Source organism: Notechis scutatus, chromosome 11 (genome assembly GCF_049901735.1).
Source record: "Notechis scutatus isolate UNSWTSFEM ecotype Mainland chromosome 11, rNotScu1.2, whole genome shotgun sequence".
Classification (NCBI taxonomy): domain Eukaryota; kingdom Metazoa; phylum Chordata; class Lepidosauria; order Squamata; family Elapidae; genus Notechis; species Notechis scutatus.
In genome coordinates this window covers 18,546,807-18,565,457 of record NC_142019.1, presented here as the reverse complement: position 1 = coordinate 18,565,457, position 18,651 = coordinate 18,546,807, and the positions used below count along the sequence as shown (strand labels likewise).

The following is an 18,651-nucleotide window of genomic DNA, read 5'->3' as shown; positions in this document are numbered from 1 at the left end:
GTCCCCAGCTATTCCAGCATGAGAAAACAGGGCTGGGTGCTAATAATAGTTGGACTAAACCAACTATTCATCTACCTCAACACCCATCCACCAATAAAAACAAGGAGAATAGCTATAATTTTGCTATCATGTTGGCATGATACACGCAAATTGTGGCACATCAAAACAGCGTTTGTCTTTTTCTGGTATCAGACACAGAATTATTCTCCATGTTTGCCCATAATCTTTGCTAATAGCCATTACAATTATTCCTGGCAAAGTTGTCCACAAATGGATTGAGTCTTACATGCTTGTTATCATATTTTCCATACACATTGTCATTTAGAAAGTATTTTTCCTTTTTGAAAATATTGATCATCACAGTCTTTGTTGGTTGCGAGAGAGCCTGCAACCCTGTTATAAATTTTAGTCTAAATCTATACAAAACATCCTAGAAAAAAAGGGTATTCCATCTTCTTCATTTAAAATAAAAAGTTTATCCATTTGGAAACAGCAATTTTAGCCCACAATGGCAATTTTCTTTGACATTGGACTAAGATTTAACTAAGATTCAGATACTGTCATCCCAAAGGGTGTATGAAAAGCTAATTCTCTAGACATAATTTAGCTATGAAGGCAGCTCAAGCAAACATTAAAGATCATTGGCATTTCATAAAGGGGGGAGGGGGGGGAAGGCCAGCCACCTTGTGACATAATTTTTGGGAAAGGAAAATGTCTCTTCCTTTTCTTTCCCCCCCAAAGTTGGAGTGAAGGGGAAGAGGAGGGACAGGGACACTCACTTGTAAACGGTCCCTCCGTTGCCGTGCCCGAGGATGTCTCGATACCGTATGTCTTGTTCATTCATCTCCACCAGGAAGAAAGAAAAACAAAAGAGATGTCAGGCTGGGATGCAAGTGTCAAGGAGAAGCCACTCTCGGCCATAAACAACCCGCCGTCTGGGTCATTTCAAGTTCAGCTGCAAGAACGAGGAGATCAATACAACATTTGCTGTCCAATTTATAAAAGACAATACCAGGGGACAAAGTGATGGAAAGTTTAATGACAATTTGTTTGCCTGGGTCATTTCATTAAAGTTTGATAAAAGGTGTCAAAATGGAATGATAACATAGCTCAAGAGGAGCAGGGCACCGACCTGGAGGGGAGTGGAAGAGGCTCTGGAGCTCAGACACGGCATCACCAAGGCCTGGGCCAGGCGGGGACCGGAGAGTCCCTCAGCCAATGCTCTGGCCTGGAAGCAGCCACAGACGAGCTCCTGACACCTGACAGGTTTTTTGCTCTGAAGCTAGAGAAGAGCCACAAGAACACGCTGCTCAAATGGCCCAGGAAGGATGGATGGCTCACACCACTCACTTAGCAGGTAAGCACTCAATTCTCAGTGCACACACGTTCTCGTTGTGCAGCCATTCTCCTTCCCCACATGCAAAGTCCAGCAGATAAGCCACCAGCCCAATGACACTGGTACAACAACCCGAAGGTCAAAATTAGTACCTTGAATTAAATACTGCGGTATGGACCCCTTGACTCCAAAACCATGTTTAGGAGAGAAGGAGACCCTCCCATTTAGAGAATACAGCTTATATAGATTTATCAAATCATATGGTTACATAACACTTCCTGTTTCCCATATATGGACGTTATATAATGTTTTCCTAAGGAAGTTCAAACCTTCCATGGACAACTCCCAACATTCTCATTATAGTCAGATTTCCCGTTATTCAAGTACCAGAAGATTATAAGAAAACCATTAATATCTCTTAATGTGATTTATAATGTCAAGAGCGCCCCAGCACGTACCTCTAACTTATGCCAAGTACATAGTTTTGCAATCTTGTATTTTTTTCTAGCAGAAAACACATTTCATAACTGTTCTGAGCTTTAAAAGTTCAGATTGCGAACACAAAATGGCTTCAGTTCGGCTCTTTATATTCTCAGGTGTAATAACCAAATTTTCACCTATAACATTTAAGAACAGGGGTCCCCAACCTTGGCAACTTTAAGCCTGGTGGACTTCAACTCCCAGAATTCCCCAGTTGAAGTTCGCCAGGCTTAATTCTGGGAGTTGAAGTCCACCAGGCTTAAAGTTGCCAAGGTTGGAGATCCCTGGTTTAGAAGGTAACAAGGGGTCAATTTGGCAATCAGCTCTCGGCTAATGTAAAGCCACCTCATGAAAAACAAAACTCTCCGCCATGAATTTTCCTGAGTAAAAAAAAAAGCTTTGGTAGAAATATGATGTGAGGAACAAATCATGTGCCAGAACGATGATAAAAAGTAATCTATTGGAGGGCTATAAAAAGGCCCGTTTTAAAATGCCTTTTGCTGCACTTCAATGCAATGATTATATAACCAGGGGAATATTTCTCTCACGTCTAAAACTTGGGTAATCTGTGATTGTTAGAAGCGCAATGCCACAAAAATGGCCATTTATTTTGCGTATTTAGTTTGTTGCAGTAAACTTATTGTTTTGAAATTAATTGACAGACAGCAAACACTATACCATGTCAGACAAATGGCCATCCAAACTCTTCTTTGAAACTTCCAGTGATGGAACATTCACAACTTCTGGAGGCAAGCAATTCCATTGTTGTGATTGTTGTCATCACTGTCAGGAAATTTCTTCATAATTCTAGGTTGGATCTCTCTTTAATATTTCACCAGGTACTTCTTGACCTGCTCGAGGGAGCTTTTCAAAATAGATCGACCCCCTCTTTTCCGTGACAGCCCTTCAAATATTGAAAAACTATTGTATCACTCCTAGTCCTTCTCTTCGTTAGACTAGACATATCCAGTTCCCACAACCATTCCTCGCATGTTTTATTTTCTGGTGCCCTAATCATTTTTATTGCGCTTCTCTACACTCTGTCTCGAGTCTCAGCATCTTTTCTGTATGTTAGCAGGTGCGTCCAATATCCAGGGAAGAAAGTTCTGGAGCTTTTTTTGGGAAGATCTATCAGGGGAGAACAGCTATTATATAACCTTGACCAAAATCAATACGCTTCTATTGGGGATGATATTCCACCAAGCGTGCAGGTTTGGGAAGGCCGCAAATGGGATTGGCGAGGGAGGAAGGAGACACTGACCAGTCAACCAGATTGCCTGAATCAACCCTGGTGATCCAAAAGAAACTTCTCAGCAGGCTTGACGGGACCAATACATGTGTATTCGGCCTCTTGTAAAAATGCCCTGAAATCTGCTGTTTCTGAGGATTTCTATTATCCTCTCCGCTTGCAGCGGAATGAGAATGTCTACACCAGGGGTGTCCAACCTTGGCAACTTTAAGCCTGGAGGACTTCGACTCCCAGAATTCCCCAGCCAGCAAAGCTGGCTGGGGAATTCTGGGAGTTGAAGTCCTCCAGGCTTAAAGTTGCCAAGGTTGGACACCCCTGGTCTAGATTATCCTACTCCAGATATACCCTTACTCAATTCCGGGATGTGCCAGTTCAGCTCAAACGTTATGCAAGTTGTGCATAACAGAAGCAGTGAGTTCACAGAGGCCACCAAAGCATTGGAACTCTGTATTTTTAAAAACCGAGATTGTGGATTTGAGAATAAAGCTTCTTTTCTTAGTTCTTTAGAGCCATTCGGGGAGATTACAATTGCCTGAAAAGCAGGATAAAGCCACGCTAAACAAGTAAGAAAACTTCATAAACCCAGAGAGAAATGTCAAGGATCCCTAGCAATTTATTTATTGTGTTGGAGAATCTGAAGGCATCAATCAAATCCTAACAACTACCAACTCTGCAGCAGGCACCAGTCCATTATTTTTTCTTATGCAATCTTTGATCGGACACCGAGAGTAACAGAATGAACCGAAAGTGAAATAGTATCCAATTATGGATCAGCAAATAAAATAGTCTTTGTTTATATCTGCTGTCTTGGAAAGAATCAGCATGCATCTCTTATAAATCATTAGAAAAAATGCTCAATTAATCCTTATTTGATATATACAGCTACGGCAGGTGCCTCCTCCTATAAGGGCTCCCTCCCCTGAACCAATCAAAGTCCTAATGGCTTCAGAGAGCAGACATAGTCTATGAACAGACAATTGGAGAGATTTAGTAAATCCCACTTCATAGAGCAGGGACTAATCGGAAAACATGAGCCAGTCAAATGTTTCTTATGAACTGTTGACACTACGTCAATGCTCAATCAATTGGCGGCATTTTCCCTGAGTGACAGAAAAGAAATAAATATTTATATCACATAACCTGTATCAATGAACCTCGGCAGAAAGCTATTTCTAACCTGTCAATATTTGATTATCTTGAAGAATCATGTCCCCTTTCTGTTAATGATTAATATGAATTTTTTTTTATTAAACCTAAGTGAAGGCTTTCGGGGCAACTAAAGTCTTTATTAATGCTTTAAAACAGAAGGCAGGAAACCCCCTCTCTCATAGGCAGGGTTTCTCCTCTGGTTTTCAGATGGGTGGGCTTCAACTCCCAGGCTATGCTGGCTGGGGAATTCTGGGAGTTGAAGCCCACCCACCTGAAAAATCACCTGCCTACGAGAGAGTGGGCTTCACAATTTAACCCCCTCCTCCACACTGGTCCTCCTATGTTAGGCAGGTTCTCACCCACATCAACTGGGCAGGATAGGACCAGCCTGGATCAGGCCCAGATGTGCCCACCCCTCACAATTCAAAGCTCAGTTTGTTCCTGGTACAAGGTAGAGGCCCCAGTCCTCTCCATGGGAAAGGCCAATGTTGTTGGTTCGCCGGCAGCCTGTGCAGACGGCAGCGGAATTGACCGTGGGGAAGAACGGGGACCAGTCTGGGGAGGACTCAAGACGAGGGTCCTGCGTCCGATGCAGAGCTGGGGCCAGGACATATCTGGGAGTGGGGTGCTGACTCCGGAGCCTTCAGAGTCTGGCAGCAGCGAGGCAGAGGAACCAGAGGAGCCTGTTCCCAGGGTGCGTGTGCGCAGAGCTGCTAGAAGGCAAGAGCAGCTGAAACAAAAAAAAGCTTGGAAGTGATTGCCCCTCCCCTAAAGGATAAAGGACAGGCAAAGGTAGGGAAACTTTTGCAGGAAGCAAAGTAATTCGCTCTGTTCAGATTAAACCTTGAAGCTCTGTGTGGACTTTGTACTTTGGTTGGTTTTTTTTATAGTTCATTTGGCACTTTATTGTTGGCAGCAATTCAAAGGAGAGAAAGGTGGGTGCTTATCTCGAGGGACTGTTTGGGACTCATTACGGGCTGGGAATGAACATAATTCCCAGCGTTGAAATAAAACAAGAGTTGTTTGGACTAAGCGTGTGCTTAATTACGGTCTCAGGAAGCCTGGGTCAGAACAAACAAGGTGTTGACGCTAGTGCCTCTTTGCCACCTTCTGCAGGTGGGATTCTTTCAACCTGAGCTCTGCTCAGAGCTTCTTGGGCAAGAGAAGAACGTGGTTCTCTTCTAGCGCTTCGTCTGCGAGGCTGCCTGCCTTCCCAATCGAGGCTCCGTCCTGGGGATTCCCCAGAAATCCTTAGGGCTCAACATTTGCCCAAATGCTTGGGGGGGGGGGAGCTCAACAATGCACTCTGGAATGCCTTCAGAACTGCTACAAGTAGTCCTTGACTTACAACAGTTCATTTAGTGACCGTACGAAGTTACAACGGCACTGAAAAGAAGTGACTTGTGACTATTTTTCACACTTACGACCGTTGCAGCATCCCCATGGTCACGTGATCAAAACTCAGATGCTTGACAACTGATTCATAGTTATGATGGTCACGGTGTCCTGGGGCCACGTGGTCCCCTTTTGCGACCTTCTGACAAGGCTAGTCACTGGGGAAGCCAGATTCATTTAACAATGGTGTTACTCCCTTAACAGTTCCATGGATTCACTTAACAACTCTGGCAGGAAAGCTTGTAAAATGGGGCAAGACTCACTTCACAAATGTCTCCCTGATGGGCGTTGGGCTCAATTGTGGTCATAAGTCGAGGACTGCTTGTACTAAATCCATTTTTTGAATGAAAAAGGCAGCTCTTTGTTCGTGTTTGGATGCCAAGCATTCAGCAACAATTAAAGGAATGCAACCTGAATCCCAGCACAATTTGGAAACTAAATCAATCTCGCAACTGAAGTAAACCTCCCTATATCCTTCAGTGCAGTTCAGTCCTAACAGGCACCCCAAACCTTCCTTAAGAAATCATTTCCCTTCCCAACTGAAAACCTCCTTACCTCACTCAAGCAGACTGAAAAACCGTTATTTCGCAAGACGAGGCTTTCAAAAAGAAAATGTCTAATAATATTTCATTCCCTCCTCTACCCTTGAAATATCACCTTTACCACAGACAAGCAGCTGCTGAAGATTAAATAAAATGCAGGGAATGAGGGGGGGGAAAAGCAGCACAAAGGATTTAAGAACATTCCGTTGTCTATCCTTCAAGGTAAGACGACGCTTAAAAGAAGAAGAGCCAAAATCCATATTCCGAAGTTTTATTTAAAGGCTGCTGGCTGCAAATAACACAGCCCTCCGTGGAGCGAGGCTGGCAGGACTGTCCCCCTCCATTAAGAGAGCAGCCTTACAGGTGATCGGCTGAAGGACACGCCTGAAGACCAGCTTTCGTCTTCTTGACACGTTCAACTACCACTACTTGATTCATGAAATGCCACGGAGGCTGGGGGAGGTCAGTTGTTGTGAAGGCATTGAATACGCATCCGAGATAATTAAGATTTCAGCCTTCGCAACACGGAAGGGAAGTGAACAGCAGTTAAGAAAATCAATAAGAGTCTTTTATTCGCGGTGACACAGATGTCTCAGTCAATAGTGTCTAATAGGCAGGCTTGATCGGCGTGGACAGGGGCTGCCTCCAAGGCTATCAAAGGGTTTCGCCATGACAAAACATTAAAACTTATTTATGTGGCTAGGGAAGAATCCGGCAGCCTTGAGGTGTTTTCATTTCGCGGGAGTATATTTAAAGCCATTATGCAATTGGGGAACGTCCGGTTTGAATCCGAGTGGCCAGGAAGGGCTGGGCCTCTCCTCTCCTCTCGCCTGTCGCCTTCCCCTGCAGGAGTCAGAGCAGCTTTTTTATGGGATTTTTTCCCCCCCTTCTTTTACAGACTTTCAAGGGAGGCACCCCTTTTGCTACTGCCTCTTGGGTAGCAGGGGCGTCCGAGCCCGTCTGCAAACAGCCAGCAGAGCACCAACCCCGTTTTGCTATTCAAAATTGATTACGCTTTCTCCCCTAAATTGAGGCAACCGAATGGCGGGTGCGAGAGGCACTTCAATCTATTTGGAGCTAAATCTGATTAGTGCATTTTGAAAAAAGGGGAAGTAAATTGGCGTGCCAATCCAAATCAATCAGGACAGGGGGCTCTTCCACAGCGCAAGCTCTTTTGCCGGCCTTCGCCTCTACTTTATTAAAAGAACACATTACCCGTAAGTGAGCCGTAAACATCTCTGGGGTGAATTGAGCACCTCAGGCACATCTGAATTCAGGCAGACGTCCGTCGTGCCTGCAGCCAGCCCCACGCCAATATGCCTACCTGGCCGTTTGCAAGTATTTTCTTCAGCTCAGCGGAGGACTTCTTCAGACTGCAGCGTTTGGAAGAACAAAGGTAAAAAGGGAAAGAAGGAAGAAGAAAAAGGAAGGTCATTGTCCACCTGCCCTTTGTGGAGGGGAGCTACAACTTGCCCTTTGCTAAGGAACACCTCGTTGCTAATTGGGACATTCTGCCCAGGATTACAAGTGGGTAAACTACACACTGGTGTAATTAGAATTACGTGTGTGTAAAGCACCCGCACATTTTGTTTCATTTATAGTCTCCTTGAAATGCTGACAGTTGGCAAACGAATTTCATTGGCGAAGTTAATGGTTCCCCAAGAAAACTAAAAAAAACTCGGGAAGGTTGCAGACAGTTCAAAGGCTGAGGCCCTCGTGCAGAATAACAGAATTGGAAGGGACCTTGGAGGTCTTCTAGTCCAACCCCTGCTCAACTGGAAGGCCTTAAACCAGGGTCTCCAACCTTGGCAACTTTAAGGCTTGTGGATACAACTCCCAGAGTTCCTCAGCCAGCAAAGCTGGCTGAGGAACTCTGGGAGTTGTAGTCCACAAGCCTTAAAGTTGCCAAGGTTGGAGACCCCTGCCTTAAACTATTCCAGACAAGCGGCTATCCAGTCTCTTCTTGAAACCTTCCAGTGATGGAGCTGCCACAACTTCTGGAGGCAAAGCTGCTCCACTGGTTAATTATTCTCACCATTAGGAAATTTCTCCTTGGTTATAAGTTGCTTCTCTCTTTGATTTAATTTCCATGGATTGTTTCTTGTCTTGCCTTTTGGTACTTTGGAGAACTGATTGTCATTCCCCCCCCCCTTCGTTGTGGCAGTCCCTCAAATATTGGAACATTGCCACCATTTCATCCCAGTACTTCTTTCCGCTAGGCCAGACCTACCCAGTTCTCTTTATGTTTTAGCCTCCAGTCGCCTAATCATTTTTCTTGCCCTTCTCTGCATCTCTTTCTAGAGTCTCAACATCTTTCTTTATAATACGGAGAGCGAAACGGGATGCAATCTTTCAAATGCAGGGTTACCAAAGCATTATTAAACAGTACTCAAATGTCTCTTGATCCTTGCCTTTGTAACCTGGGAATAGCTGCAATTTGCTATTTATTGAGAGGAGGAGCCTGACTTATTATTAGCTTAAGGTCTTATGCTTCAGCCCAGTTTAGCTGAACTCTCTTCTCTAGGAGGACCTGGGAGAAAAGCCGCCTCATAGCACAATCCAGCAGGAGTTCCTCTGCATGGACCGTGCCTTAATCCAGTGTTGTTGTGCATGAACACAAGGGGGTGCTTTTGTGTGTACTCCCTAATAATTTTATCCAAATACGGAGGAGGACATTTTCTGCTGCGTCCATAAAAGTTAAATCCCAACAACCCTTTCTTACTGCTGCCGCAGAAAACTACATCTGAAAAGGAGCCCTTAAAAAGAACGATTATGTTCTTGACAGGCTGAAGTGTCTTGATCATCGATCCTGACGGAAATAAAAGAAACTTCTTTGTTCTTTAATAAGCCTCCTCTCTGCTAGAATACTTTAAAGGAAAAAGTACTTTGCCAAATGAAATGTACGCTGATCTTGTCATCGCTCGCAACTCGCCGTTTTGTGAACATGAAACAGAGGCAGGCTGTCAGTGACTTCAAAAACAGTCATTCCTTATGCAGATGGCTTTTGGGAATGAAAGCCAATTAATTGCCCCATTAGATGACAGCATCAACTCAAGCCATTGTTGCAGGGCATTTGCGGAATCAGCTCCAAGTGAGGATAGCTGAGGAAATAAATGACCACAAAGCAAGGAAACGGGACGCGTGCCCTACAAACCGAATTTAAATATCAGATCTGTAATAAGGACAGACAATGCGATCTTTGTATCGGAAGCGCAATATGAAAATTACTCTGACTCTTCAGGATAAGCTGCAGAGATTTTTTTTTTTTTTAATATAAAAGTCTATTTCACTGCAGGCCACATATGTGGCACATATCCACAACACACAAGAGGTCCTCCTAGGTCATAGAGTGTATGCAACTCTATGGGAACCCTTCTTAATGCTAGAGACCATTCTGGCTCTGTTTAGGGGCAAAGGTTTCCTCCTTCTTGGCAAGGGCCTCTCATTTTCAGGGTTTCTGCTTCATTTGTCCCTTCCTGACTCTGCTCTTTTCCTGATTGCTGCTCCTTTCCTTTGGCTAAAGGCCCTGCCTTTATCTTTGCCAAATTCAGCACACCTCTCATCCTTCCCTTCCGCTGGGAAAGCCATCATGCCCCATTTTCCAGCAAGGGACTGAGCACGGAAACTATGGAACGATAATTAGCTCAGATCTGAAGCAAAGTCTGCATTAACAAATAATATTCCAAGGAACGTTCTTATGATCATTTAGAAAGGTCTACGCAGCACTTATAATTTTTATCCTGTTACTGGCAAATGCTTACCTGAGGTATCCTAGTGTTCCCCGTTTACAGAAAGTTGTTAACTTATTTAACAGACAGAAAGTTGGTAACTTTTTACATTAATATTTATATATCTCCCACCTTCATTATTTTTATAAATAATACAGGCAGCAGACATACCACTATTCTTTTCTCCTCCTATTTTCTCTACAACAGCAACCCTATCAAGTGGGCTGTGAGAGAGAAGCCACCCAGCCAGCTTTCATACCCAAGGCACGTTATCAGCTTGGAAGCCATTTTTCTTTGAAGCTTCTGGGCTGCCACATTCAGTGCCTGGGAATTTGGGACACGGGACTTCAAGGAGCTTTGGAAGATTAGCCACAACAACATTCCTTTCTCAGAGAGTCAAGGACATGTTACCCTGCACCTGGAGGGAAGTGACTGGGGATAGTCTCCAGTTGGAAAGAAGTAATGAGTGGACCGTGTGATGGACTATGGGGTGCAGGGTTGCATTTTGGATTCTCTTTGGGCTAAGGAAAACCTGGAAATCTCAGATTCGGGTTTTACTCAGATGTGCCAATATGACATCTCTAATAAAATGGACCTTTGAGAAGACGACAGTCTCAGAGTCTTTTAATTCGGAGGTTGTTACTTGGAACGCTGACAGCAAGACTAGAACTCATGGTCTTCTGGTGACTGGCCCAAAGTCACCCAGCCAGCTTTGGCGGAACCAGAACTCGAAGCTCCCAACTTCTAGCCTGGCACCTTCACCACTAGACCCAAACTTGCTTAGATTTTCCTGCTGAACCTATAACTGGACCAACGTTTTGAGAACCTTCCGTGCTGCACCTGTTCAAATGGTGTGCCTGACAGCTCAGGTTGCAACCCAAACACTAACGCTTTGGCTCAATCGCACTTGGGGGAAAAAATTATTTGTTCTCCTAAAACGCAGCGCTGTGCGCAGAAGTGGATGTCAAGAAATCCACACCGAAGTAGGTCGCCTAACAGGTGAGGTTAGTGCTGGATTCACCAGGCTGCACAAACCTTGCTGAAAATTACTCAACTCAATCGCCCGCAAGTATTCCCACCTTTCCCCGTTTACTTCTGTTAATTACTATGCAAAAATCACTTCTGAGGCTGTGCCTTAATAAAGCACAAGTGTGCTTTCCCCCCACCCCCCTGCACCCCCGCTCTTACCTATGGCTTGGAAGGGAGTCTGGGATGGCCGCACTGCTATTGTTAGCAGACCCTGCTCGTGTATTTACCTGCGGGGAGAAAAAGAATCTTTATCCGTAGTTTTTATTCAGGGGACGTGGTTCTAATTAACCTGTAATTTGCTGTGAATTTCCTATTTCACGAGGAAGGTTAATTAGCTAGTTGCCCATGGTAGAAACCCAGCCTGTATGTAGGTTACCACATTGTGTTGTAGAGGAACCGTGTTCTTTTATTCAGCCTGCATTTGAAATGCTTGGTTAGGTAATGCAATCAGGAGCTGGCACACAATACGGCTTTCATTCCGTCTCTATTAAATACACCTCTTCCTTCCCTCCCCAGCCCATCACCTTTTTTGCACAAATATATCAATTACCTCTCTGTAATGTCACTGAAAAGATGGAGGCATGTCCTGTGCACCGTACGGAATTCCTTATTCAACCCATTAACCACAACAACAGTGCCCATAGGAGGGTCCCTTGAAGGAAAGGTAACCCTAATCTCACAGCTGCTCTTACGCGGGTCGACATCTCAGTTCGTGCCATCTTTTGTCTTTGTTTAGGGGTAATTTGGGTGGTCCAAGAGGAGCGTTTCTGCAGATCTGTCGCATCAAAAGGGGAACGCAGGGCCACCTATTGCCCCAGCGTCTTCAAGGCTGATCTAAGAAACGCATTCACAAAACCCAGGAAGGAAGGAAACAATGCCTCTTCCAGGCGCAAGACAGACCAGCTGGGCTCGCACCCAGGAAGGATCTGTCCTCTGCTGCAGTTTGTTCAAAAAACAAAAACAAAAAAACAATCTGCTTGTCAAGGCTGAGAAAGTACAGTTTTATCTGACATTTCAATAAATGGAACACAGCATTGCAAATTCATCTACGTTTACGGAAACAATTATTGAAATTCCTACCTTCAGGCCATGTATGTTCCTTTTCCCAGGAGGCTTGCAAGCTGAAACAGTAATTGACTAAATTGTAGAATACATCAACACCATTTACAAATTTGTTCAAAATGAAATCTTTTCTTTTTGTAATGAGGGCGATACAGAAATTAGTGGAGAGAAATGATCGAAAGGCATCTCCCAGGACTCTTAAAGCCGAGATGATAAAATGAGATCTCTTGGACCTGTAGGAGCATATATTTTTTAAACAAACAGAGCAAAGCCTCAACTTATTTATATCTTAAACGATATTAAAATGAAAGCCACAGAGAGAATCTCCTGCTCCAACTTTCAGTAACTGCACTATATGTGGGTGTGGGTGTTTTTTTCTTTTGCCCACTTCTTTTTTACAATATTTCATCTTCACATGTTTTCTGGTGACACTATATCAGGGTGGTCAGGTTAAGACATCTGCTGGAAGTTGGGTGTTTAAAACAGGAGAGCACCCCAAAGAAAAATGACCTGCATTCTGTGTTACCACACACAATCTTCCCTGGCTTTTATGTGGGAAAAGAGAAGCTGGACATTTAAAAGCAGCATTGAGGACATCGGGAATGAGATCCAGGATAAATTTAGATGCTCTTCCTAGCTGTGCGCACAGATCTATTGTCAGGCTGTTGTCACAGGCTTCAAGATGAACTGGAGCAAGAGGGAGAATTACATTTCCTTAACGCCCCTGGAATTTCGCTGCCCCTTTCCAACCCAATGAAGCCACAAAGGCTTGCAGCTATGTGTTACAGACAGTTCCCATTTTAAAACTACAGCACCCTACAAATAGTATGTTAAAGGGCCTGTCAATTTTGATTGATTGTCTGGGAAAGGATGGATTTGATTCCCCCCACCTTTCTCTCCCCCCTCTTCTTGTGAAATACATGCATTTCACTCATGGTTATGACAGCAGGAAACAGAGCCATTTATTAGTCAAGAGGACACAGATGATAGTTATTAAACACAGCAGTTAGGACAGGCCCCGTGCAATTTAAACTACATTAAACATTGCCAGCATATCCTTAAATAAGAGACGCCGAGCTGCTGGTGTGTGCACAGAAGGAACGAAAAGAGTGGGAATGAAAAACAGGAATATCATCTGGTGGGAAATAGAAAATAAAAACAATAAGCTATTCCTAATTCGGGGCAAGGAGGCAGGGTGATGGCTCAGCGGTTAAGACTCTGGGCATGTCAGCTGGAAAGCCGGCAGCCCAGGTTTGAGAACTGAGCTCCCTACGACGGGGTGAGTTTCCGTCCTCTTGTCAGCTCCTGCCTACCCCAGCAATTTGAAAGCAGGAAAATGCGAGTAGATAAATAGATAACACTGGGAAGGTAACTGTGCTCCATGACATCATGCTGGTCACATGACCGTGGGAATGTCTTCGGGCAGCACTGGCTCGAGAGTACTTGAAACAGGGATGAGCACTGTTCCCTTTAGTCAGCAACGACTAGTGGGGTAAAATTTGTGGGGTCTCCCCTTATTTGGGGCGAGGGTAGCAGAAATATTTCTTTGGGTATATGAATGAAAGGGGATCGATCTATAGTGGCTACAAGCATAAAGGAATTAAGCCACAAACAGAAGATACAAAGTTCCAAGCAATGCAAAATGAGCTGTCTTTTTGAAATGTAGCGTGCTAAATTAAATAGAATAAAAATTAGAGCAATCAATTGCTTAAATTAGGATCAAATTACGTGAGCGATCAGATTTATCTACGGCAGTGTTTCTCAACCTTGGCCTCTTTAAATGTGTGGACTTCAACTCCCAGAATTTCCTTACTTGTTGATATTCACCCATCTTAAAGTGGGCAAGGCTGAGAAACATTCATCTATGCAACTGACCACCTATATATCAAGCTCTGCCTCAACAATCCCTGCAAATGTTTATTTATTTATTTACTCGTTTATAAAATTTATCGGCCGCCCATCTTACCATAATGTTAATTCTGGGCAGCTTACAGGCATAAAAATACGCCTACGTTAAAACAACCAATTAAAACCAAGATTAACATCTAGGACATGTGGTGAGGGAGGGGATGGAATGGGTGGAGATGGGATCTGTTGTTACTCGATCACCCACCTCCATGGGGGCCCCAGCAGCGTTGCTGTTAAGATTTACTGGTTGGCACACTCTTGTGATCAACGTCTGCTCAGTGGTGACCCCCAAAACCTCCGGAATCCTGTTCTGTTCAGGTGTTTGTGTAAAAGCTGAAGACCTTCCTTTCTGTGCCACGTGTCCTCTAACACACTTGCATGCGTGAAAGCCCTTCCCCAATCTGTGCATCATGCACTGGATAATATGCCGATTAGAGCTCTGTGTCTTCCCTTCCCTTCCCTTCTTCGTTGCTTCGGGGAAAGTGTAGCCTTAAAAAAGAGATGATGATGATTAACTGCAATACAGGAGGTCCTTGACCGCAATTGAACCCAAAAACTCTGTTGCTAAGCCAGGGAGTTGTTAAGTTAGCTTTGCACCATTTTGCGACCTTTCTTGCCACGGTTGTTGACTGCAACCGTCATAAATGCATGTCAGTTGCCAAGTGTCCAGATCACATGACCAGGAGGCCACTGCAATGGTCTTAAGTGTATTTAGGCCAAACTGGCAACTTTTTCAGCAGGTTGTGGGAATGCAATGGACATAATAAAACATCTTGTCTTCAACAAAGCATCTGACAAAGTGCCCCATAGTATGCCGATTAGCAAACAGATTCAGCATGGTAGGACAATTGGGTAGATAAGTAGCAGGCATGAAAATCATGCTTATCCACGGTTCCCCTTGAAATTGGAGATGCCACTGAGTACAGCACTGCAACCGTCTCTATTTTTCAACAATTCCATTAATGGTTCGGATGAAGAACGGATGCTTCTCATCTATTTACAGGTATAACAAAACTGGGTGGGACAGCCTAATGTTTTAATGTTTTATATTTCAGTTTTTATGATGTTCTATCTAAGCCACCCAGTCGCTCGACAGTGAAGTGGGCTGAATATAAAGTCAGTCAATCAATCAAACAGCTAATACCCTAGAAGGCAGAAATAAAATTTAAAACAATCTTACTAGATAAGAAAATGAAGAGGGGGAAAAATATAATAAAATGAAAAGCAATAAAGATAAACGCAAACTTTGCTTAAGAAACATGAATTGAACATCAGGATGTAGGATGGGGATATTTGGATTAATAATAACAAAGGTGAAAAGGATTTTGAAACTGTAGCTGACTGCAAGGTGAGGCAGAGTCAGCAGTGGGATATGGATGGTAAAAAGGCAGATTGTAATTTGAGGCTGCATCAACAGAAGAAGAGTCGCAATGCATGGAGAGTGGAGATCCACTTTCTATGGAGATCCTCCGTCATCCAGGTCATGATGTCCCAAAAGTGATTTTTCAAAAGGCAACAGGACTTACTTTGTTTTTGTTTTTTCCTGAAGACCTTTTGCTTCTCATCTGAGAGAGCACAGATAGGTGGGCCTCAATAACTCTCACAAAGAGAGCTAACAACCAGATGACTGCAAGGAATGTAAAGTCTTCCATTCTCCACCATTCAGTTAGAGTTGAAGAAGCTTCTTGGATGGGAAGTGAAATGTCTTCAAGGAAAAAACAAAGGAAGTCCAGTTGCCTTTTGAAAAAAGCACCTTTGGGATGGAAAGTCATAGTGTCAGGTCCCATTCAGAGAAATTGGTCTGGTTCAGAGAACGTCCAAGGGCCTGGAAGTTAAGAGACGAAAGGAACTGGGCAGAGGAAGAGAAGTAAAGAGGGGATATGGTGCACTTCTGCCTATAATGGCTGAAACATATTCTTTATGGTCTAGAGGGCAAGACATGTAGTTAGTAGGTTCATCTTATAGGAAGGCAGATCCTAACAGGCTTTTTGGAAAATCTTCCTAATAGTCAGCCTCCAAGGTTTCTTCTTCTGCTTGACTCTTTCCGGCTGCCACAGAAATGGGGGGAATAATTGGGCTTCATGGGGGGGGGAAGAGTGCTGGAGGTTGAAGTTGTGTGAACTGTAAAAGTTGGGGTGCTTTCCTGCTTACTGCGCAAATGCAACCACTTATCTTTTCTAGGCCAAGGTCAACCGTCTTGGCACACCAGATGTGTGAGACGCCACCTGAAGATGTACCCACATCACATTATACACACCTCAGATTGGATGTCCGGTTTGAATTGTTGGGAGTGGGGACTTGGGATAACTTTCCTAATGTGATTTTTGCGCCTTTTGCTTCAGATCTTGTATTTCTCCTGTTGCTACCGCTTTATATTTAGTAAAAGTCCTTTTCTCTATAAAAAATGGGGTCCAAGGCTTTCTTTCTTGGATTTGGAATGGAGCCACACCTGACACTTAATAGGGAGGGCAGTATGAGGGTTTGGCGGGGTGGGAGGCAGAAGATAATCTGCACTTTACTGGGGACATCTGGATTTCTAGAAGGTCCAGAGCGTTTGAATTGACCTTCTCCATAGTCCTTCCAAATCTGTGTTTAAGAAAAAGATTGGGGCAGTCTGAGGAAACAGCAACCTTGTGTGCACATGTGACCAAGAAATGTTTGTATGCAAGAGGGAAAGGGATGCTGACCTATTTCTCTTCTAAATGCCTCCTTTTTCACAGAGGAGAATTCCATCTTCAAACTGCTGCCCTCTTTCTAACCCTGATCAGTTTTGCTATGGAAACCTGTTGGTTAATTGCCCAATTTAAAACGGAGAGAGTTATAAGTAATGAAAAGTCTATAACGTTTTAATTGGAAAGCTTGCAGCATGATCATTTATGCAGGGGAACAGTTTAGTTTTGAGGTATTTCAACTGATTTATTGCATGGAAATCTACTTGCGTCTAATTTCAATCATCAAAAATTATGCTTCTGAAGAAAATATCTAAGTGCACGGAGAAAGTTGCATAACATGCAAACATATGTATGGAAAAATGATATTATCTCCAGGTTTTACAATACTCCCATTTTTGCAATAATGGTCTCAAAAATACCCCCCACCCACCCAACTAGAGTTTGGAGACTATCCGTGGCTTGGGCTTATCCCCCTGGGGGAGGCCTGTGACTACAGCTACACTTTACTTTTAAACTTCCACATGTTGTGCGGTGCAAACAATAATTTTTGTTATTCTGGTTTGCTTTGGAAAAGAGCTGCAGCTGCACTCAAAGAATAGATTTCTCAACCCCAACTTAAGACCGAATTGTGGAATTATCTGCCTTTGAACCTGCCTAGAAGATAGAAGACCTGATGGAACATTGGTAGGTGTTGAAAGCTGTGCAAAATTACCTCTTGGGTAGATCTGCAGGGGTACAATCAGCTGTCCATTTCCCTGCTGCTCCATTACAGTTGTGTAATACTGAAAAAAATAGATAAGAACGGCAAGTAAGTTTGTGTATTTTGTTCAATTCACCAATTCCAGAGTAGTGGCATTAGAGGCAAAACAATGAACATAAGGATTGAAAAAGTGGCTTTTAAACGTTTATCTGCTGTTGGACACTCTCACCAGATCTTACCTGCAGATCATATGCCGGCATGCACACCCATATATCATAACTTTCACTTCCCTTCCTCTGTATTTGTCTACCTTCAAAAGAGTTACCAATATGGCGACTTGGCCCCAAAATAGCAAACTCTGGACTCCAGGTAGCTTTCTTCTGTGGTTGTTGCAGCTCTCAAAGATCTCTGCTCAGCCAGGCTTTTAATGCTACGCAGGTACTTCCAATCGGGCTTCCCTCCGCCCAGTCCAAGGCAAAAAAGAGATTTGTTCTGAGTTGCCCTGAACAACCTGATTGGCTTTGGTTACGGCAACAAATGCTTTCCACTCAATAAAGAGCACTGAAATCAGACTCAGACCATCGGTTATAAGATGATGCGCCCTTTGGGTGGACCCTTCCATATCCCAACAGAAATGTAGAAATGCACATCCAACCATCTTTGACCTTTGGCCCCACTTAAAGAGTCAACAGCAAGTACTTCTGAAAATGTGAGCCGGTAAATACTATCCAGGACACTGCTAAGCCAAGATTAACTTGAGATAAAGCTGTGGGGGGGCGGGGGGGGGGGCGGCAATTAGGTCAGGAAGACCTAAACAGGAGGACTGGCAAAAAGAAAAAAGAATGGAACCCAAAGTGAAGTGTAGACATGGTTAGGGAACATCTGGCTCTTGAGTTGCCTCTAGGGGGAAATGAGTCATAGGAATAGGCTAGAATACCACTTGGTATCGACCACCTAAGTCTTCTATGAGCTCCTGGATGTCATCTTGTGGCTGGGACGGATCGTCCTTCCATGCCTTGGGAGAGGATTTTGCTGCACCCCATTAGCTCATGGTCTTTGGGGCAACCAGGAGCCGCTCCCACTGTAAACTTGGCCCTAACATATAGTGCAGGTACATAGTTGACTCAATCTTCATTTTGGAGATTGAGGACACTGGTCTCTGTGCATGTATAGATAGAATAGACTAGAATAGAATTCTTTATTGGCCAAGGGTGATTGGACACACAAGGAATTTGCCTTCGGTGCAAATGGGTAAAGATGGGTATGAGAAATAGGGGTAAAGATGCCAATCCCAAATCACTATGATGACATTATACAATTTTATACAAATATGATGCCGCAAAATAGGCCAAAGCGAAAGCAAGATTCCCACCAATCATCTACAGAAACAATGTGAACGAG

General features: G+C 43.8%; 1 protein-coding gene across 3 annotated transcripts in view; it reads right to left on the bottom strand.

Annotated features, from left to right (window-relative positions):
* The window catches only part of MAP2K5 (mitogen-activated protein kinase kinase 5), a 156,695-nt gene that overhangs the window by 124,818 nt on the left and 13,226 nt on the right, over positions 1-18,651 (bottom strand). For all 3 annotated transcript variants that reach the window (XM_087972951.1, XM_087972952.1, XM_087972953.1), the window contains 5 exons: positions 17,263-17,332; positions 11,989-12,029; positions 11,068-11,135; positions 7,476-7,524; positions 780-844 (listed from right to left, as the gene is read on the bottom strand). In XM_087972951.1, coding sequence (XP_087829077.1) covers positions 780-844; positions 7,476-7,524; positions 11,068-11,135; positions 11,989-12,029; positions 17,263-17,332 — 293 coding nt within the window. The remainder of the gene's footprint in view (positions 1-779; positions 845-7,475; positions 7,525-11,067; positions 11,136-11,988; positions 12,030-17,262; positions 17,333-18,651) is intronic.